This window comes from Melanotaenia boesemani, chromosome 14, assembly GCF_017639745.1.
Source record: "Melanotaenia boesemani isolate fMelBoe1 chromosome 14, fMelBoe1.pri, whole genome shotgun sequence".
NCBI lineage: Eukaryota > Metazoa > Chordata > Actinopteri > Atheriniformes > Melanotaeniidae > Melanotaenia > Melanotaenia boesemani.
Window position 1 is genome coordinate 4680338 of NC_055695.1, and position 18062 is coordinate 4698399.

An 18062-nucleotide genomic window follows, 5' to 3' on the forward strand; every position below is an offset into this window, starting at 1 on the left:
TGTGAGAGACGACCCTCACTATCACACGCCCACAATACATTTATTGATAAGGTGGTTAATTACTTTGCTCCCTAAATTAACCTTTTTTGTTTGTTTGTTTGTTTGTTTGGTAAAGTTTCTCAAATAATGCTAGATGTCATGATACGGAAGAATATTGTACTCTCATGGAGAAAACGCTCGTTTTTGCTACATAATTTTAACAAAGGCCATTAATAATAATAAAAAAAATGGATTGGTTTTTGTTTTTTTTTTCAGTATTTTTGGGTTTTCTAAAATATTTAATTATTGAGTTAATATTTTTCCAAAGATGTTTTATATTTTATGTTTTTTAAATTAACATAATATTTTACAAAAACATAAAAAAAAAAAAAAAAAAAATAGAAGCTCCAACATGTTCTGTTTGTTTTTTCTACTTGTACTTTATTTTGTGAAGACATAGAATGTTTTGTTTTGTTTTTTTGTAAAATTATCTCATTAATTCAGAAAAATCTTTCTTTTTCATGTGTCTATTGCGACCTGACTGAAGGTAAATAGGCTACTGAATGTCATGCAACATCTCACCCTTGCCTATTATACTTGTCTTGCATAAATTTGTAATCAATGCATGTCAGTCATCTTTAATAAAAATACACACATGTAAAGTCTTGTAAAACCAAGACTTAGGAAATCTGTGATATATCCATAAGGAAAGATGTTTACCTTTTTGGAAACATTCTCTTTCAGCTTTTAAAACAACTTTCAAATATGCATTAGCTGTATAATCTAAAGAAAAAACGATTTATTGTGCAGATGCTAAAATAAAATGTTAAAAATTGAGACAATAAAGAAGTTTGTGGCATTCAAAGCCTTAGCAGATTAGTCTTACTTAGATTTGGTTTGGTGAAAGGTTTTATTGAGGTCAAGCAACATAGAATATGCATATTAATTCAAGCTATCTGGTTGGATTACAAATGTCAATACTGACATTTTCTCAAAGACTGAATTATATCTTATTCTGAACATTTAGTATTAATTACTTTAATTTTCCCAAAATGAGAAAATATTTTGCAATAATGTTTACATTTTATTATCTCCATTTTAATGAAGTGAATTTAATATTCTAGCTGTGAGGTACACATAAAATTAGTATTTACTGCAGTACCTTACATGTAGCAATTAAATGTCTTCAAATATTCCAGAAAAATTACAAAGAACAACAAATATCACAAATACATCGGATTGAAGTTTTATTTTGAAGTTTTATTTTGAGATAATGAAAAGCAGTTCCAAATCTAAAAGAACTAAATAGAAAGAAACAACTGATTCAGTTCCAAAAAAGTCATCTAACTTAGTAGCCCTTTCCACAAGAAAAAAACCCCAAAACAAACAGAATACATTTTAGAAGAAAATAAATGAAAAAACACAATACCATGTTATTCCCAACAAAAACTCCAATGAAGTCACATGTAATGAAGGCTTGGAAAATTAGATCTGAAGCAGTTTGTTTATGTAAAAAGAAAAAAAATATGGCATGCAATATCTAGTACCTTTATGAGGCGGTTATTAAAACATTTGTCCATTGTCAACAAAATATCTCAGAAGTGTTCTTCATCTTAATCATTTAAACTCCAGCTCTGTTAGCATAGCAACACCAAAGGATGAATATAACATTAGGAAAAGTTTAACCTTTGCACATTTGAAGTGCTCTCACAAACAGTAACCGATTTGAAAGAAAAGACCATGCACCTGCAGAACCTTGGTTTATTTATGAGATGAGAAGCTGGTCATAAAACTGCTGTGCTTTGTTAAAGGGGAGCCAAGGTCTAGACTGCTCCTGCGGGAGCACCGTCGTGAACCACTCCTTGAGCCTGTGGTGGATCCTGGGGCAGAGGAAACATTGTATGGACTGCTGATTCCCCTGGAAGACACAGAAGATGCCTGGAGCATTCTCACCCCAGTACCCTCCTCTACCAAGCAGTTATCCAGAGCCTCTTTGTAAGATATTTTTAGTTTGCTTTTTGGACATGTCAGGTTCTTTGTGTGGTGTTTGATGTTTTGGAGCCTCTGTGCTGCTCTCACATCCAACCAGCCCATTTTCAAAGCATCCTCTATGCTTCTTCTGCAGCCCATGTCTGGGTCATACAGTCCCCCTGTTACAACCTGGAACTCCATGAATCTATGTCCTGCCTCGTATGGTAGCCACATCTCCTTCATGGCTTTAGCAGCTGACATCTTCTTCTTAGTTTTCACATCCTCAAAACCAATATAGGCCTTCTGGGCAGGCTTGAGGTTAGTAGCCATGTCATCATCTATTATGCCCATGCGGGAGGCCTCCTGGATGCTGACCCTGTGGCCATTTGCGGGATTCACAATTCCTCCAGTGCAGGCTTGGGCCTCAAGCAGTCTCTGGGCAGTGATGGAATCCAAAAGACCACGATTTAAAGCCTCTGTGACAGATATCTTCTCAAGTGTATCTGTATCAAAAATGGCACCCACAGGTGCCAGCTCACCCACTGTTTCAAGAGGAGAGGACATAGTGATTGATACAGTGGATAGATGCTTCAAAGAGTCGGAAGAATCCTGAGCATCAGCGGCATATGTGGTGCTTTCTTCTGTGACAGTCCTTGTGCTTGTTGTGGTTACCTTGGTGATAATAGATGATACAGGTCTTGACTCAAATCTTGATGTGGAAGAGGACGAAGATGATGTCAATGACACAGGCATTGATGCTTCTGCTGTTTTGGAAGTGGGAGTTGTCACTGACAATTCCCTAAAAGATGTTGACGTTCTTGAAGTTGATGAAGATGATGATAGCTGTTTGGTCTTTTCAATGACAATATCAGCAAACTGACTGAGGGTGATGGTTCGTGAACGGTACTGCCGTAGAACTGATTCATCAATTACTTGCTTTTCAAGCAGTTCAGAGATGTCATACTGTCTTCCAGTTTTCCTGTCAATGATAATGAACCTTGTGGAACCATCTGGAGCAGTGATAGTGATCTCCTCCCACTCATATTCCTCAGACAGTTCTACAGGTCTTGATATGAATGTGGAAGAGGAGGAAGATGATGTTAATGACACAGGCACTGAGACTTCTGCTGTTTTTGAAATTGATGTCAATGAAGATTCCCTGAAAGATGTTGATGATCTTAAAGTTGATGGTGACGTCACCGAAGATGCTCCTGAAATTGTTGATGGCATTGAGGTTGATAATGGTGATGATAGTTGTTTGGCCTTTTCAGTGATCAAACCAGCAAACTGATTGAGGGTGATGGTTCGTGAACGGTACTGCTGTAGAACTGATTCATCAATAACTTGCTTTTCAAGCAGTTCAGAGATGTCATACTGTCTTCCAGCTTTCCTGTCAATGATAATGAACCTTGTAGAACCATCTGGAGCAGTGATAGTGATCTCCTCCCACTCACACTCGTGCTCAGGCAGCTTTACAGGTCTTGATGTGAATGTGGAAGAGGATGTTAATGACACAGGCATTGAGACTTCTCCTGTTTTTGAAGTTGATGTCAATGAAGATTCCATCAAAGATGTCGATGCTCTTGAAGTTGATGATGATGTCACTGAAGGTTCCCTCAAAGATTTTGATGCTGAAGATGCTCCTGAGATTGCTGATGGTATTGAAGTGGATGATGATGTCACTGAAGATGCTCCTGAGATTGCTGATGGTGTTGAAGTTGACAATGATGATAGTTCTTTGGTCTTTTCAGTAATGATATCTGCAAACTGAGTGAGGGTGATGGTTTGTGAACGGTACTGCTGTAGAACTGATTGATCAATTACTCGCTTTTCAAGCAGTTCAGAGATGTCATACTGTCTTCCAGTTTTCCTGTCAATGATAATGAACCTTGTGGAACCATCTGGAGCAGTGATAGTGATCTCCTCCCACTCACACTCGTGCTCAGAAAGTTCCAGGAAGGTTTCGTAATCAATATACCCTTTGTCATATGCTTCACGTATTGTCATCTCTCTGTTAGTTTCTGGATCCACAATTATCACTCTCCTCCTCCTTCGTGCATGTTTCTGTTTTGCCTCTTGCTTCTTCTTGTCTATGATAGGCAACAGGATGAGGCCAGTCTTCTTGTCGAAGATACAGCGTTTCTTTAGTTCCAGATAGGTTAAGTTTTCATCTGTGTTTGGGTCGAAGAAATCTTTTGTGTCATCGCTTTCATCAGTCAAGATCTTGTTCATTTCTTCGTTAAAGTAACCTCTCTTGTAGGCCACATTTACATCAATACGAATGCTGTGCTCAGGATCAATGATTCCGCCACTGGCAATCTGGGCCTCTAGAAGGCGAATTCCATGACTTTTCTCTATTAGACCTTTCTCCATAGCCTGAAAGAGGGAGATTGTCTTGTCTGTTCCACGCACTTTGTAGCCAGTCACAGCCCTTTCTGCTGCTAACAGTTTGTCTCTGAACTCCAGTCCAAACAGTCTTCTGTTGTAGGCATCACTAACTGTTAGATAGAGATTATTGACAGGATCTACTATGAAACCTGAGGCGGCCTGGGCTTCAAGTAGTTCCAGAGTGGTGCCACTACGCAACAGCCCATCTTTCATGGCCTGATAGATTGGCAGCACCTTGTCACTGGCTTCATCGTAAACTCCTGCTATGCAGGTGGAACCTCTAAGGTGTGAACGTAGACGGTCTTCAATGTCTTGGGTTGTCAGTTTACCTTCATTCAGTTGGTTTATATCAGAATGTTCCAAAAGGTTTGCATCCACCAAATCTATAACAGACACCTGGTTCCTGAGTCCCTGTACAGTAAATGGTAATTTAGGTTTGGGGAGAAGTAAAAGACCTGTAACTGGGTCAACTTTGCATTTTTTCTTAAGTGAAACATATGTTGTTGGTTGTTCGGTGTCTGGGTCAATGTAGCACTCAGGGCACTTATTCAAGGCCTGGTATAGTTCCTCATCTATGAGGTCCCGATCCACTGCAATGTCTTTGGGTAAGAACACACTGAGGGCAGGGTCCATAATACCGCCAACTGATTCTTGAGCTTGAAGCAGATGCAAAGCTGTGTTTTTGTCAATTAATCCCTTTCTCATTGCCTGACCAGCTGAAATGAGCTTGCCAGTATTTGTGTCTCTGTAACCTATAGCAGAAGCCTCAGCTGCAGACAACATTGACTCATCTTCCTTACTTACTACTCCTCTGGAACATGCTTCTTTTACTGTAAGATACTGATTAGTCCTTGGGTCAATGATGTGACCTGTGGCTGCCTGCGCATACAGAAGCATGTCAGCACTGCCAGGTGACATGATTTTCTGTTTCTTTGCATCAGTGAAAGACATTTTCTCTAAAGGTCCAGCTGCTACACCAGCAATTGATCCTGTCCCCTTAAGAAAGACTTTTTTATCCAGAGACAGCTCTGAGACAGTCTTCTCCCCTTTCATTAGTTGGTTAAATGTTGGTTTGTCAAGAACTCTGCAATCAAGCAGCTGCTGTGCTGAGACCATCTTACGTACACCGTGAAAAAGTAACTTGGAGGCGTCAAACTTTTCTGAGACTGGCAAAATGTGCAAGCCTGTCTGAGTGTTAGTATTACATCTTGTTTTCAAAGCACCATAGCTGACACCATTGTCAGTTTCTGGGTCGAGATAACAAGCAGGTCTTTGGTTTAGAGCACGAAGGAGCTTTTCATTTAAAAGGTTATGCTGAAGAGCTGTTTCTTTAGGTAGGAAGACACTGAGATTGGGATCTAAAATTCCTCCTACTGACTCCTGGGCCTGCAGCAGACGTAAACAAGTCTTCTCATCAATTAAGCACTTCTTCAGGGCTTCAAACACTGACAAAGGCTTGGACGCACAAGTATCTTTATAGCCAACAACAGCAGCTTCTGCAGCCAACAGTCTGTTTCTATCTTTTGGATCCACAAGTCCTTTGGCACATGCCTCTTCTACAGTCAGTTTTTGTTTAGATTTGAGGTCAGTAATGTAACCTGTTGCAGCCTGGGCTTCAAGCAATAAATCTGCACTTTCCTCTGAAATTACCATCTGTTTCTTGGCTTCTACAAATGAAAGTTCTCTTTGACGTCCAACTACTATCCCAGCAATGGAACCAGTGCCTTTTAGAAAGATCTTTTTATCCACAGACACCTCTTGAACAGTTTTCTCTCCCTTCACAAGCTGGTTAAATGTTGGTTTGTCCAGTACACCACAATCCAGCAGCTGCTGGGCTGAGACTGGCTTGCGGACACCATCAAACATTAGTTTGGAAGGATCTTTCTTCTCAGAAACTGGTAGTAGCATCAAACCTGTGTGAGGTTCAGTTTTGCATCTTTTCTTTAGAGCTCTGTAGGTGGCATCTTGCTCTGTTTCTGGATCAGTGTAACACTCAGGATTCTTGCTTAGTTCACGGCAGAGATCTTCATCCAAAAGGTTGCGCTTTATGGCTGTTTCTTTGGGGAGGAACACACTGAGGTTTGGATCTAGGATGCCCCCTGCAGACTCCTGGGCCTGCAGCAGACGTAGGCCAGTCTTTTTGTCAATTAGTCTTTTCTTCATTGCCTCATACACTGAAAGAGGCTGAGCTGTATGTGGATCCTTATAACCAACAGCAGCAGCTTCTGCTGCTAACAGTTTGTCTTGATCACTTTTGTCCACCACTCCCTTTATACATGCTTCCTCTACTGTCAGTTTCTGATTGGAGGAGGGGTCAATGATATGACCCGTGGCAGCCTGGGCTTCCAGCAGCAAATCAGCGCTTTCTGGGGATACAAGCATTTGTTTCTTGGCTTTTGTCAAAGACATTTTCCCTGAAGGTCCCACTACCAAACCAGCAATTGATCCTGTTCCCTTGAGGGGAATCTTTTTATCCACAGACACCTCTGGGACAGTTTTCTCTCCCTTCATAAGCTGGTCAAATGTTGGTTTGTCCAGTACACCACAATCCAGCAGCTGCTGGGCTGAGACTGGCTTGCGCACACCATCAAACATTAGTTTGGAAGGATCTTTCCTCTCAGAAACTGGTAGTAGCATCAAACCTGTGTAAGATTCAGTTTTGCATCTTTTCTTTAGAGCTCCGTAGGTGGACTCTTGCTCTGTTTCTGGATCAGTGTAACATTCAGGATTCTTGCTTAGTTCACGGCAGAGATCTTCATCCAAAAGGTTGCGCTTCATGGCCGTTTCTTTGGGGAGGAACACACTTAGGTTTGGATCTAGGATGCCCCCTGCAGACTCCTGGGCCTGCAGCAGACGTAGGCCAGTCTTTTTGTCAATTAGTCCTTTCTTCATTGCCTCATACACTGAAAGAGGCTGAGCTGTATGTGGATCCTTATAACCAACAGCAGCAGCTTCTGCTGCTAACAGTTTGTCTCGATCACTTTTGTCCACCACTCCCTTTACACATGCTTCCTCTACTGTCAGTTTCTGATTGGAGGAGGGTTCAATGATATGACCCGTGGCAGCCTGGGCTTCCAGCAGCAAATCAGCGCTTTCTGGGGATACAAGCATTTGTTTCTTGGCTTTTGTCAAAGACATTTTCCCTGAAGTTCTCACTAGCACACCAGCAATTGATCCCGTTCCCTTGAGGGGAATCTTTTTATCCACAGACACCTCTGGGACAGTTTTCTCTCCCTTCACAAGCTGGTCAAATGTTGGTTTGTCCAGTACACCACAATCCAGCAGCTGCTGGGCTGAGACTGGCTTGCGGACACCATCAAACATTAGTTTGGAAGGATCTTTCCTCTCAGAAACTGGTAGTAGCATCAAACCTGTGTAAGATTCAGTTTTGCATCTTTTCTTTAGAGCTCCATAGGTGGTATCTTGCTCTGTTTCTGGATCAGTGTAACACTCAGGATTCTTGCTTAGTTCACGGCAGAGATCTTCATCCAAAAGGTTGCGCTTTATGGCTGTTTCTTTGGGGAGGAACACACTGAGGTTTGGATCTAGGATGCCCCCTGCAGATTCCTGGGCCTGCAGCAGACGTAGGCCAGTCTTTTTGTCAATTAGTCTTTTCTTCATTGCCTCATACACTGAAAGAGGCTGAGCTGTATGTGGATCCTTATGACCAACAGCAGCAGCTTCTGCTGCTAACAGTTTGTCTCGATCACTTTTGTCCACCACTCCCTTTACACATGCTTCCTCTACTGTCAGTTTCTGATTGGAGGAGGGTTCAATGATATGACCCGTGGCAGCCTGGGCTTCCAGCAGCAAATCAGCGCTTTCTGGGGATACAAGCATTTGTTTCTTGGCTTTTGTCAAAGACATTTTCCCTGAAGGTCCCACTACCACACCAGCAATTGATCCTGTTCCCTTGAGGGGAATCTTTTTATCCACAGACACCTCTGGGACAGTTTTCTCTCCCTTTACAAGCTGGTCAAATGTTGGTTTGTCCAGTACACCACAATCCAGCAGCTGCTGGGCTGAGACTGGCTTGCGGACACCATCAAACATTAGTTTGGAAGGATCTTTCCTCTCAGAAACTGGTAGTAGCATCAAACCTGTGTAAGATTCAGTTTTGCATCTTTTCTTTAGAGCTCCGTAGGTGGACTCTTGCTCTGTTTCTGGATCAGTGTAACACTCAGGATTCTTGCTTAGTTCACGGCAGAGATCTTCATCCAAAAGGTTGCGCTTTATGGCTGTTTCTTTGGGGAGGAACACACTTAGGTTTGGATCTAGGATGCCCCCTGCAGACTCCTGGGCCTGCAGCAGACGTAGGCCAGTCATTTTGTCAATTAGTCTTTTCTTCATTGCCTCATACACTGAAAGAGGCTGAGCTGTATGTGGATCCTTATAACCAACAGCAGCAGCTTCTGCTGCTAACAGTTTGTCTCGATCACTTTTGTCCACCACTCCCTTTACACATGCTTCCTCTACTGTCAGTTTCTGATTGGAGGAGGGGTCAATGATATGTCCCGTGGCAGCCTGGGCTTCCAGCAGCAAATCAGCGCTTTCTGGGGATACAAGCATTTGTTTCTTGGCTTTTGTCAAAGACATTTTCCCTGAAGGTCCAACTACCAAACCAGCAATTGATCCTGTTCCCTTGAGGGGAATCTTTTTATCCACAGACACCTCTGGGACAGTTTTCTCTCCCTTCACAAGCTGGTCAAATGTTGGTTTGTCCAGTACACCACAATCCAGCAGCTGCTGGGCTGAGACTGGCTTGCGGACACCATCAAACATTAGTTTGGAAGGATCTTTCCTCTCAGAAACTGGTAGTAGCATCAAACCTGTGTGAGGTTCAGTTTTGCATCTTTTCTTTAGAGCTCCGTAGGTGGAATCTTGCTCTGTTTCTGGATCAGTGTAACACTCAGGATTCTTGCTTAGTTCACGGCAGAGATCTTCATCCAAAAGGTTGCGCTTCATGGCCGTTTCTTTGGGGAGGAACACACTGAGGTTTGGATCTAGGATGCCCCCTGCAGATTCCTGGGCCTGCAGCAGACGTAGGCCAGTCTTTTTGTCAATTAGTCTTTTCTTCATTGCCTCATACACTGAAAGAGGCTGAGCTGTATGTGGATCCTTATAACCAACAGCAGCAGCTTCTGCTGCTAACAGTTTGTCTCGATCACTTTTGTCCACCACTCCCTTTATACATGCTTCCTCTACTGTCAGTTTCTGATTGGAGGAGGGTTCAATGATATGACCCGTGGCAGCCTGGGCTTCCAGCAGCAAATCAGCGCTTTCTGGGGATACAAGCATTTGTTTCTTGGCTTTTGTCAAAGACATTTTCCCTGAAGTTCTCACTAGCACACCAGCAATTGATCCCGTTCCCTTGAGGGGAATCTTTTTATCCACAGACACCTCTGGGACAGTTTTCTCTCCCTTCACAAGCTGGTCAAATGTTGGTTTGTCCAGTACACCACAATCCAGCAGCTGCTGGGCTGAGACTGGCTTGCGGACACCATCAAACATTAGTTTGGAAGGATCTTTCCTCTCAGAAACTGGTAGTAGCATCAAACCTGTGTAAGATTCAGTTTTGCATCTTTTCTTTAGAGCTCCATAGGTGGTATCTTGCTCTGTTTCTGGATCAGTGTAACACTCAGGATTCTTGCTTAGTTCACGGCAGAGATCTTCATCCAAAAGGTTGCGCTTTATGGCTGTTTCTTTGGGGAGGAACACACTGAGGTTTGGATCTAGGATGCCCCCTGCAGATTCCTGGGCCTGCAGCAGACGTAGGCCAGTCTTTTTGTCAATTAGTCTTTTCTTCATTGCCTCATACACTGAAAGAGGCTGAGCTGTATGTGGATCCTTATGACCAACAGCAGCAGCTTCTGCTGCTAACAGTTTGTCTCGATCACTTTTGTCCACCACTCCCTTTACACATGCTTCCTCTACTGTCAGTTTCTGATTGGAGGAGGGTTCAATGATATGACCCGTGGCAGCCTGGGCTTCCAGCAGCAAATCAGCGCTTTCTGGGGATACAAGCATTTGTTTCTTGGCTTTTGTCAAAGACATTTTCCCTGAAGGTCCCACTACCACACCAGCAATTGATCCTGTTCCCTTGAGGGGAATCTTTTTATCCACAGACACCTCTGGGACAGTTTTCTCTCCCTTTACAAGCTGGTCAAATGTTGGTTTGTCCAGTACACCACAATCCAGCAGCTGCTGGGCTGAGACTGGCTTGCGGACACCATCAAACATTAGTTTGGAAGGATCTTTCCTCTCAGAAACTGGTAGTAGCATCAAACCTGTGTAAGATTCAGTTTTGCATCTTTTCTTTAGAGCTCCGTAGGTGGACTCTTGCTCTGTTTCTGGATCAGTGTAACACTCAGGATTCTTGCTTAGTTCACGGCAGAGATCTTCATCCAAAAGGTTGCGCTTTATGGCTGTTTCTTTGGGGAGGAACACACTTAGGTTTGGATCTAGGATGCCCCCTGCAGACTCCTGGGCCTGCAGCAGACGTAGGCCAGTCATTTTGTCAATTAGTCTTTTCTTCATTGCCTCATACACTGAAAGAGGCTGAGCTGTATGTGGATCCTTATAACCAACAGCAGCAGCTTCTGCTGCTAACAGTTTGTCTCGATCACTTTTGTCCACCACTCCCTTTACACATGCTTCCTCTACTGTCAGTTTCTGATTGGAGGAGGGGTCAATGATATGTCCCGTGGCAGCCTGGGCTTCCAGCAGCAAATCAGCGCTTTCTGGGGATACAAGCATTTGTTTCTTGGCTTTTGTCAAAGACATTTTCCCTGAAGGTCCAACTACCAAACCAGCAATTGATCCTGTTCCCTTGAGGGGAATCTTTTTATCTACAGACACCTCTGGGACAGTTTTCTCTCCCTTCACAAGCTGGTTAAATGTTGGTTTGTCCAGTACACCACAATCCAGCAGCTGCTGGGCTGAGACTGGCTTGCGGACACCATCAAACATTAGTTTGGAAGGATCTTTCCTCTCAGAAACTGGTAGTAGCATCAAACCTGTGTAAGATTCAGTTTTGCATCTTTTCTTTAGAGCTCCGTAGGTGGTATCTTGCTCTGTTTCTGGATCAGTGTAACACTCAGGATTCTTGCTTAGTTCACGGCAGAGATCTTCATCCAAAAGGTTGCGCTTTATGGCTGTTTCTTTGGGGAGGAACACACTTAGGTTTGGATCTAGGATGCCCCCTGCAGACTCCTGGGCCTGCAGCAGACGTAGGCCAGTCTTTTTGGCAATTAGTCCTTTCTTCATTGCCTCATACACTGAAAGAGGCTGAGCTGTATGTGGATCCTTATAACCAATAGCAGCAGCTTCTGCTGCTAACAGTTTGTCTCGATCACTTTTGTCCACCACTCCCTTTATACATGCTTCCTCTACTGTCAGTTTCTGATTGGAGGAGGGGTCAATGATATGACCCGTGGCAGCCTGGGCTTCCAGCAGCAAATCAGCGCTTTCTGGGGATACAAGCATTTGTTTCTTGGCTTTTGTCAAAGACATTTTCCCTGAAGGTCCAACTACCAAACCAGCAATTGATCCTGTTCCCTTGAGGGGAATCTTTTTATCCACAGACACCTCTGGGACAGTTTTCTCTCCCTTCACAAGCTGGTTAAATGTTGGTTTGTCCAGTACACCACAATCCAGCAGCTGCTGGGCTGAGACTGGCTTGCGGACACCATCAAACATTAGTTTGGAAGGATCTTTCCTCTCAGAAATTGGTAGTAGCATCAAACCTGTGTAAGATTCAGTTTTGCATCTTTTCTTTAGAGCTCCATAGGTGGTATCTTGCTCTGTTTCTGGATCAGTGTAACACTCAGGATTGTTGCTTAGTTCACGGCAGAGATCTTCATCCAAAAGTTTGCGCTTTATGGCTGTTTCTTTGGGGAGGAACACACTTAGGTTTGGATCTAGGATGCCCCCTGCAGACTCCTGGGCCTGCAGCAGACGTAGGCCAGTCTTTTTGTCAATTAGTCCTTTCTTCATTGCCTCATACACTGAAAGAGGCTGAGCTGTATGTGGATCCTTATAACCAATAGCAGCAGCTTCTGCTGCTAACAGTTTGTCTCGATCACTTTTGTCCACCACTCCCTTTATACATGCTTCCTCTACTGTCAGTTTTTGATTGAAGGAGGGGTCAATGATATGACCCGTGGCAGCCTGGGCTTCCAGCAGCAAATCAGCGCTTTCAGGGGATACAAGCATTTGTTTCTTGGCTTTTGTCAAAGACATTTTCCCTGAAGGTCCAACTACCAAACCAGCAATTGATCCTGTTCCCTTGAGGGGAATCTTTTTATCCACAGACACCTCTGGGACAGTTTTCTCTCCCTTCACAAGCTGGTTAAATGTTGGTTTGTCCAGTACACCACAATCCAGCAGCTGCTGGGCTGAGACTGGCTTGCGGACACCATCAAACATTAGTTTGGAAGGATCTTTCCTCTCAGAAACTGGTAGTAGCATCAAACCTGTGTGAGGTTCAATTTTGCATCTTTTCTTTAGAGCTCCATAGGTGGTATCTTGCTCTGTTTCTGGATCAGTGTAACACTCAGGATTCTTGCTTAGTTCACGGCAGAGATCTTCATCCAAAAGGTTGCGCTTTATGGCTGTTTCTTTGGGGAGGAACACACTTAGGTTTGGATCTAGGATGCCCCCTGCAGACTCCTGGGCCTGCAGCAGACGTAGGCCAGTCTTCCTGTCAATTAGTCTTTTCTTCATTGCCTCATACACTGAAAGAGGCTGAGCTGTATGTGGATCCTTATAACCAACAGCAGCAGCTTCTGCTGCTAACAGTTTGTCTCGATCACTTTTGTCCACCACTCCCTTTACACATGCTTCCTCTACTGTCAGTTTCTGATTGGAGGAGGGTTCAATGATATGTCCCGTGGCAGCCTGGGCTTCCAGCAGCAAATCAGCGCTTTCAGGGGATACAAGCATTTGTTTCTTGGCTTTTGTCAAAGACATTTTCCCTGAAGGTCCAACTACCAAACCAGCAATTGATCCTGTTCCCTTGAGGGGAATCTTTTTATCCACAGACACCTCTGGGACAGTTTTCTCTCCCTTCACAAGCTGGTTAAATGTTGGTTTGTCCAGTACACCACAATCCAGCAGCTGCTGGGCTGAGACTGGCTTGCGGACACCATCAAACATTAGTTTGGAAGGATCTTTCCTCTCAGAAATTGGTAGTAGCATCAAACCTGTGTGAGGTTCAGTTTTGCATCTTTTCTTTAGAGCTCCGTAGGTGGCATCTTGCTCTGTTTCTGGATCAGTGTAACACTCAGGATTCTTGCTTAGTTCACGGCAGAGATCTTCATCCAAAAGGTTGCGCTTTATGGCTGTTTCTTTGGGGAGGAACACACTTAGGTTTGGATCTAGGATGCCCCCTGCAGACTCCTGGGCCTGCAGCAGACGTAGGCCAGTCTTTTTGTCAATTAGTCCTTTCTTCATTGCCTCATACACTGAAAGAGGCTGAGCTGTATGTGGATCCTTATAACCAATAGCAGCAGCTTCTGCTGCTAACAGTTTGTCTCGATCACTTTTGTCCACCACTCCCTTTATACATGCTTCCTCTACTGTCAGTTTCTGATTGGAGGAGGGGTCAATGATATGACCCGTGGCAGCCTGGGCTTCCAGCAGCAAATCAACGCTTTCAGGGGATACAAGCATTTGTTTCTTAGCTTTTGTCAAAGACATTTTTCCTGAAGGTCCAACTACCAAACCAGCAATTGATCCTGTTCCCTTGAGGGGAATCTTTTTATCCACAGACACCTCTGGGACAGTTTTCTCTCCCTTCACAAGCTGGTTAAATGTTGGTTTGTCCAGTACACCACAATCCAGCAGCTGCTGGGCTGAGACTGGCTTGCGGACACCATCAAACATTAGTTTGGAAGGATCTTTCCTCTCAGAAACTGGTAGTAGCATCAAACCTGTGTGAGGTTCAATTTTGCATCTTTTTTTTAGAGCTCCATAGGTGGCATCTTGCTCTGTTTCTGGATCAGTGTAACACTCAGGATTCTTGCTTAGTTCACGGCAGAGATCTTCATCCAAAAGGTTGCGCTTCATGGCCGTTTCTTTGGGAAGGAACACACTTAGGTTTGGATCTAGGATGCCCCCTGCAGACTCCTGGGCCTGCAGCAGACGTAGGCCAGTCTTTTTGTCAATTAGTCCTTTCTTCATTGCCTCATACACTGAAAGAGGCTGAGCTGTATGTGGATCCTTATAACCAACAGCAGCAGCTTCTGCTGCTAACAGTTTGTCTAGATCACTTTTGTCCACCACTCCCTTTACACATGCTTCCTCTACTGTCAGTTTCTGATTGGAGGAGGGTTCAATGATATGACCCGTGGCAGCCTGGGCTTCCAGCAGCAAATCAGTGCTTTCTGGGGATACAAGCATTTGTTTCTTGGCTTTTGTCAAAGACATTTTCCCTGAAGGTCCAACTACTAAACCAGCAATTGATCCTGTTCCCTTGAGGGGAATCTTTCTATCCACAGACACCTCTGGGACAGTTTTCTCTCCCTTCACAAGCTGGTTAAATGTTGGTTTGTCCAGTACACCACAATCCAGCAGCTGCTGGGCTGAGACTGGCTTGCGGACACCATCAAACATTAGTTTGGAAGGATCTTTCCTCTCAGAAATTGGTAGTAGCATCAAACCTGTGTGAGGTTCAGTTTTGCATCTTTTCTTTAGAGCTCCGTAGGTGGCATCTTGCTCTGTTTCTGGATCAGTGTAACACTCAGGATTCTTGCTTAGTTCACGGCAGAGATCTTCATCCAAAAGGTTGCGCTTTATGGCTGTTTCTTTGGGGAGGAACACACTTAGGTTTGGATCTAGGATGCCCCCTGCAGACTCCTGGGCCTGCAGCAGACGTAGGCCAGTCTTTTTGTCAATTAGTCCTTTCTTCATTGCCTCATACACTGAAAGAGGCTGAGCTGTATGTGGATCCTTATAACCAATAGCAGCAGCTTCTGCTGCTAACAGTTTGTCTTGATCACTTTTGTCCACCACTCCCTTTACACATGCTTCCTCTACTGTCAGTTTCTGATTGGAGGAGGGGTCAATGATATGTCCCGTGGCAGCCTGGGCTTCCAGCAGCAAATCAACGCTTTCAGGGGATACAAGCATTTGTTTCTTGGCTTTTGTCAAAGACATTTTCCCTGAAGGTCCAACTACCAAACCAGCAATTGATCCTGTTCCCTTGAGGGGAATCTTTTTATCCACAGACACCTCTGGGACAGTTTTCTCTCCCTTCACAAGCTGGTTAAATGTTGGTTTGTCAAGGACACCACAGTCTAACAGCTGTTTTGCTGTCACTGGTTTGCGGACACCATCAAATATCAGTTTGTTTGGATCTAGCTTTTTAGCTATTGGCAAAAATAGTAGACCTGTATGAGGTTCTATCTTACATATTTTCTTCAAAGCTCCATAACTGGCATTTCGTTCGGTGTCTGGGTCTATATAGCATTCTGGTGTCTGGTTTAGAGCATAACATACTTTTTCATCCAAAAGGTTGCGCTTAATAGCTGTGTCCTTAGGAAGAAATACACTAAGATTGGGATCTAAAATCCCTCCCACTGATTCCTGGGCCTGTAGCAGCCGTAGTCCACTGTTGTCATCAATTATTCCCCTCTTCATGGCCTCAAACACACATATGGGCTTTGTTACATTTGGATCCTTATATCCTATTGCAGCAGCCTCTGCTTCTAATAATCTGTCTCGGTCATTAATGTCTACCACACCTCTTGCACATGCCTCTTCTACTGTCAGCTTCTGATTGGTTTTGGGGTCAATGATGTGACCAGTGGCAGCCTGGGCTTCCAGCAGCAAATCAGCACTTTCAGCAGATATTAGCATTTGGTTTTTGGCTTCAGACAATGACATTTTGCTGGGATTACTGACTATACCAGCAATGGGCCCAGTCCCTTTAAGATTGATGGTTTTTTCTACAGAGACCTCAGGGACTGATTTCTTTCCCCTTTCTAGGTCTTTAAAAGTTGGCTTGTCCAGGACACCACAGTCCAGTAGCTGCTTTGCAGTGACAGGTTTTCGTACGCCATCAAAGATAAGTTTGTTGGGATCTACCTTCTCAGGGATCGGAAGAAGCAGAAGGCCTGTGTGTGGCTCTATCTTACATCGTCTTTTCATTGCCATATAGGTCGTACCCTCCTCATTTTCAGGATCTAGGTAGAGCTCAGGTCTTTGATTTAAAGCATGGCATGTGTTATCATCAATTAGGTTACGTTCAATTGCTGCATCTCTGGGAAGGAAGACGCTTAGTAGGGGATCAAGAATGCCCCCGACAGACTCCTGTGCTTGTAACAGACGCAGTGTTGTATTCTTGTCAATCAGGCCCTTCTTCATGGCCTGAAATACTGAGAGTGGTTTGTTTGTTTCAGGTCCATTGTATCCTACAGCTGCAGCCTCTGCTGCAAGCAACCTCTCTCTATCCTCATCATCAACTACACCTTGATTATATGCTTCTTCAACTGTCAGTTTCTGGTTAGTTCTTGGGTCAATAATGTGGCCTGTAGCAGCTTGTGCATCTAGTAGCAAGTCAATGCTATCTGGTGGGAGTAGATTCTCTTTTTTGGCCTCTGTGAATGTCAGTTTACAAAGGGGTCCAGTGATGGACCCTGGACTTCTTAGACCCTCAATCACCACGCCAGCTATTGGGCCTGTCCCTTTTAGACTGACTTTTTTGTCATTAGAAACCTCAGGGACAGTCTTATGTTCCTTTGCAAGCTGGTCAAAAGTTGGTTTGTCCAAAATTCCACAGTCAAGTAACTGTTTAGCTGTGACTGGTTTGCGGACTCCATCAAAAATCACATGGGAAGCATCAAGGCCTGGTGGCTCTCTGTTACTTTTCAGCTGAGTCTCCATGGTTTCTCTAACAACCGTCACCTCCTGCAGTTCTCTCTGCATGGATGACATTCTGCTTTTATATGTGTCCTCAGTCTCGTTATGTTCTCTCATTAGCTTCTCTACTTCACTTTTCAAGGATTTCTTTTCCCTCTCAAGAATCTCCTTGCTTGTGTCATACTGTCTGAGCAGGCTCTGTATATCATCACATTGGTCCTTCCAGTAGCTTAAATCCCTTTTTATCCTCTCATTCTCCTCTTGTAGACGTTGTGTACTGCGAAGCTCAGAATTAAGCGACATTTTAACACGACTGAGTTCTTCTTCTGTTCTTTGAATGAAATCCTTGTCTTTACCCTGCATCTTCAATTTCAGCAACAGAGCGTCTCTCTCGTTTACAGTTTCGCTGTGCTGGGACTGAATGGATTGCATCATGGTTCTTGTCTGCAAGAAATGGAAAAAGTGGAGAAAGAGCAGTGAGACAAAGCATTAGTAAAGTCAGAAATCTATTTGGACAAAATGTCATTTTCTACAAAGATATCAATGTAGAAAAAATGAATAGTGCTACTTCAGAACAAGAAAACACAAAAGGGTCTAACAGGACTGGGAAGAAAAGTGTGTATACTTTTAGCTTTAAAGCAGTCAAGCTTTAAAGAAAATAACCCAGTTTTTAAAAAAGCCAAAAAGGTATTGAATTTCATGGCAAAATCAGCTTCCCAACCCTGCAGACAAACACCATTTTGACACAGCATAGTTTATAGCAACTGCAACTACACAAACAGACAACCTACTCTATGAGTTTTTCTAATAGATATTTCTAATACATACCATCTAAATTTTGCGGGTTTGTAAAACAGCACATA

General features: G+C 43.6%; 1 protein-coding gene across 1 annotated transcript in view; it reads right to left on the minus strand.

Annotated features, from left to right (window-relative positions):
• Positions 1-1218: 1218 nt before the first annotated feature.
• Positions 1219-18062, minus strand: part of LOC121653049 (epiplakin-like) — a 36297-nt gene continuing 19453 nt past the window's right edge. Inside the window, exon 24 of the mRNA XM_042006258.1 lies at positions 1219-17643. Within this exon, the coding sequence (XP_041862192.1) occupies positions 1741-17643 (15903 nt within the window). The 3' untranslated portion in view covers positions 1219-1740. The remainder of the gene's footprint in view (positions 17644-18062) is intronic.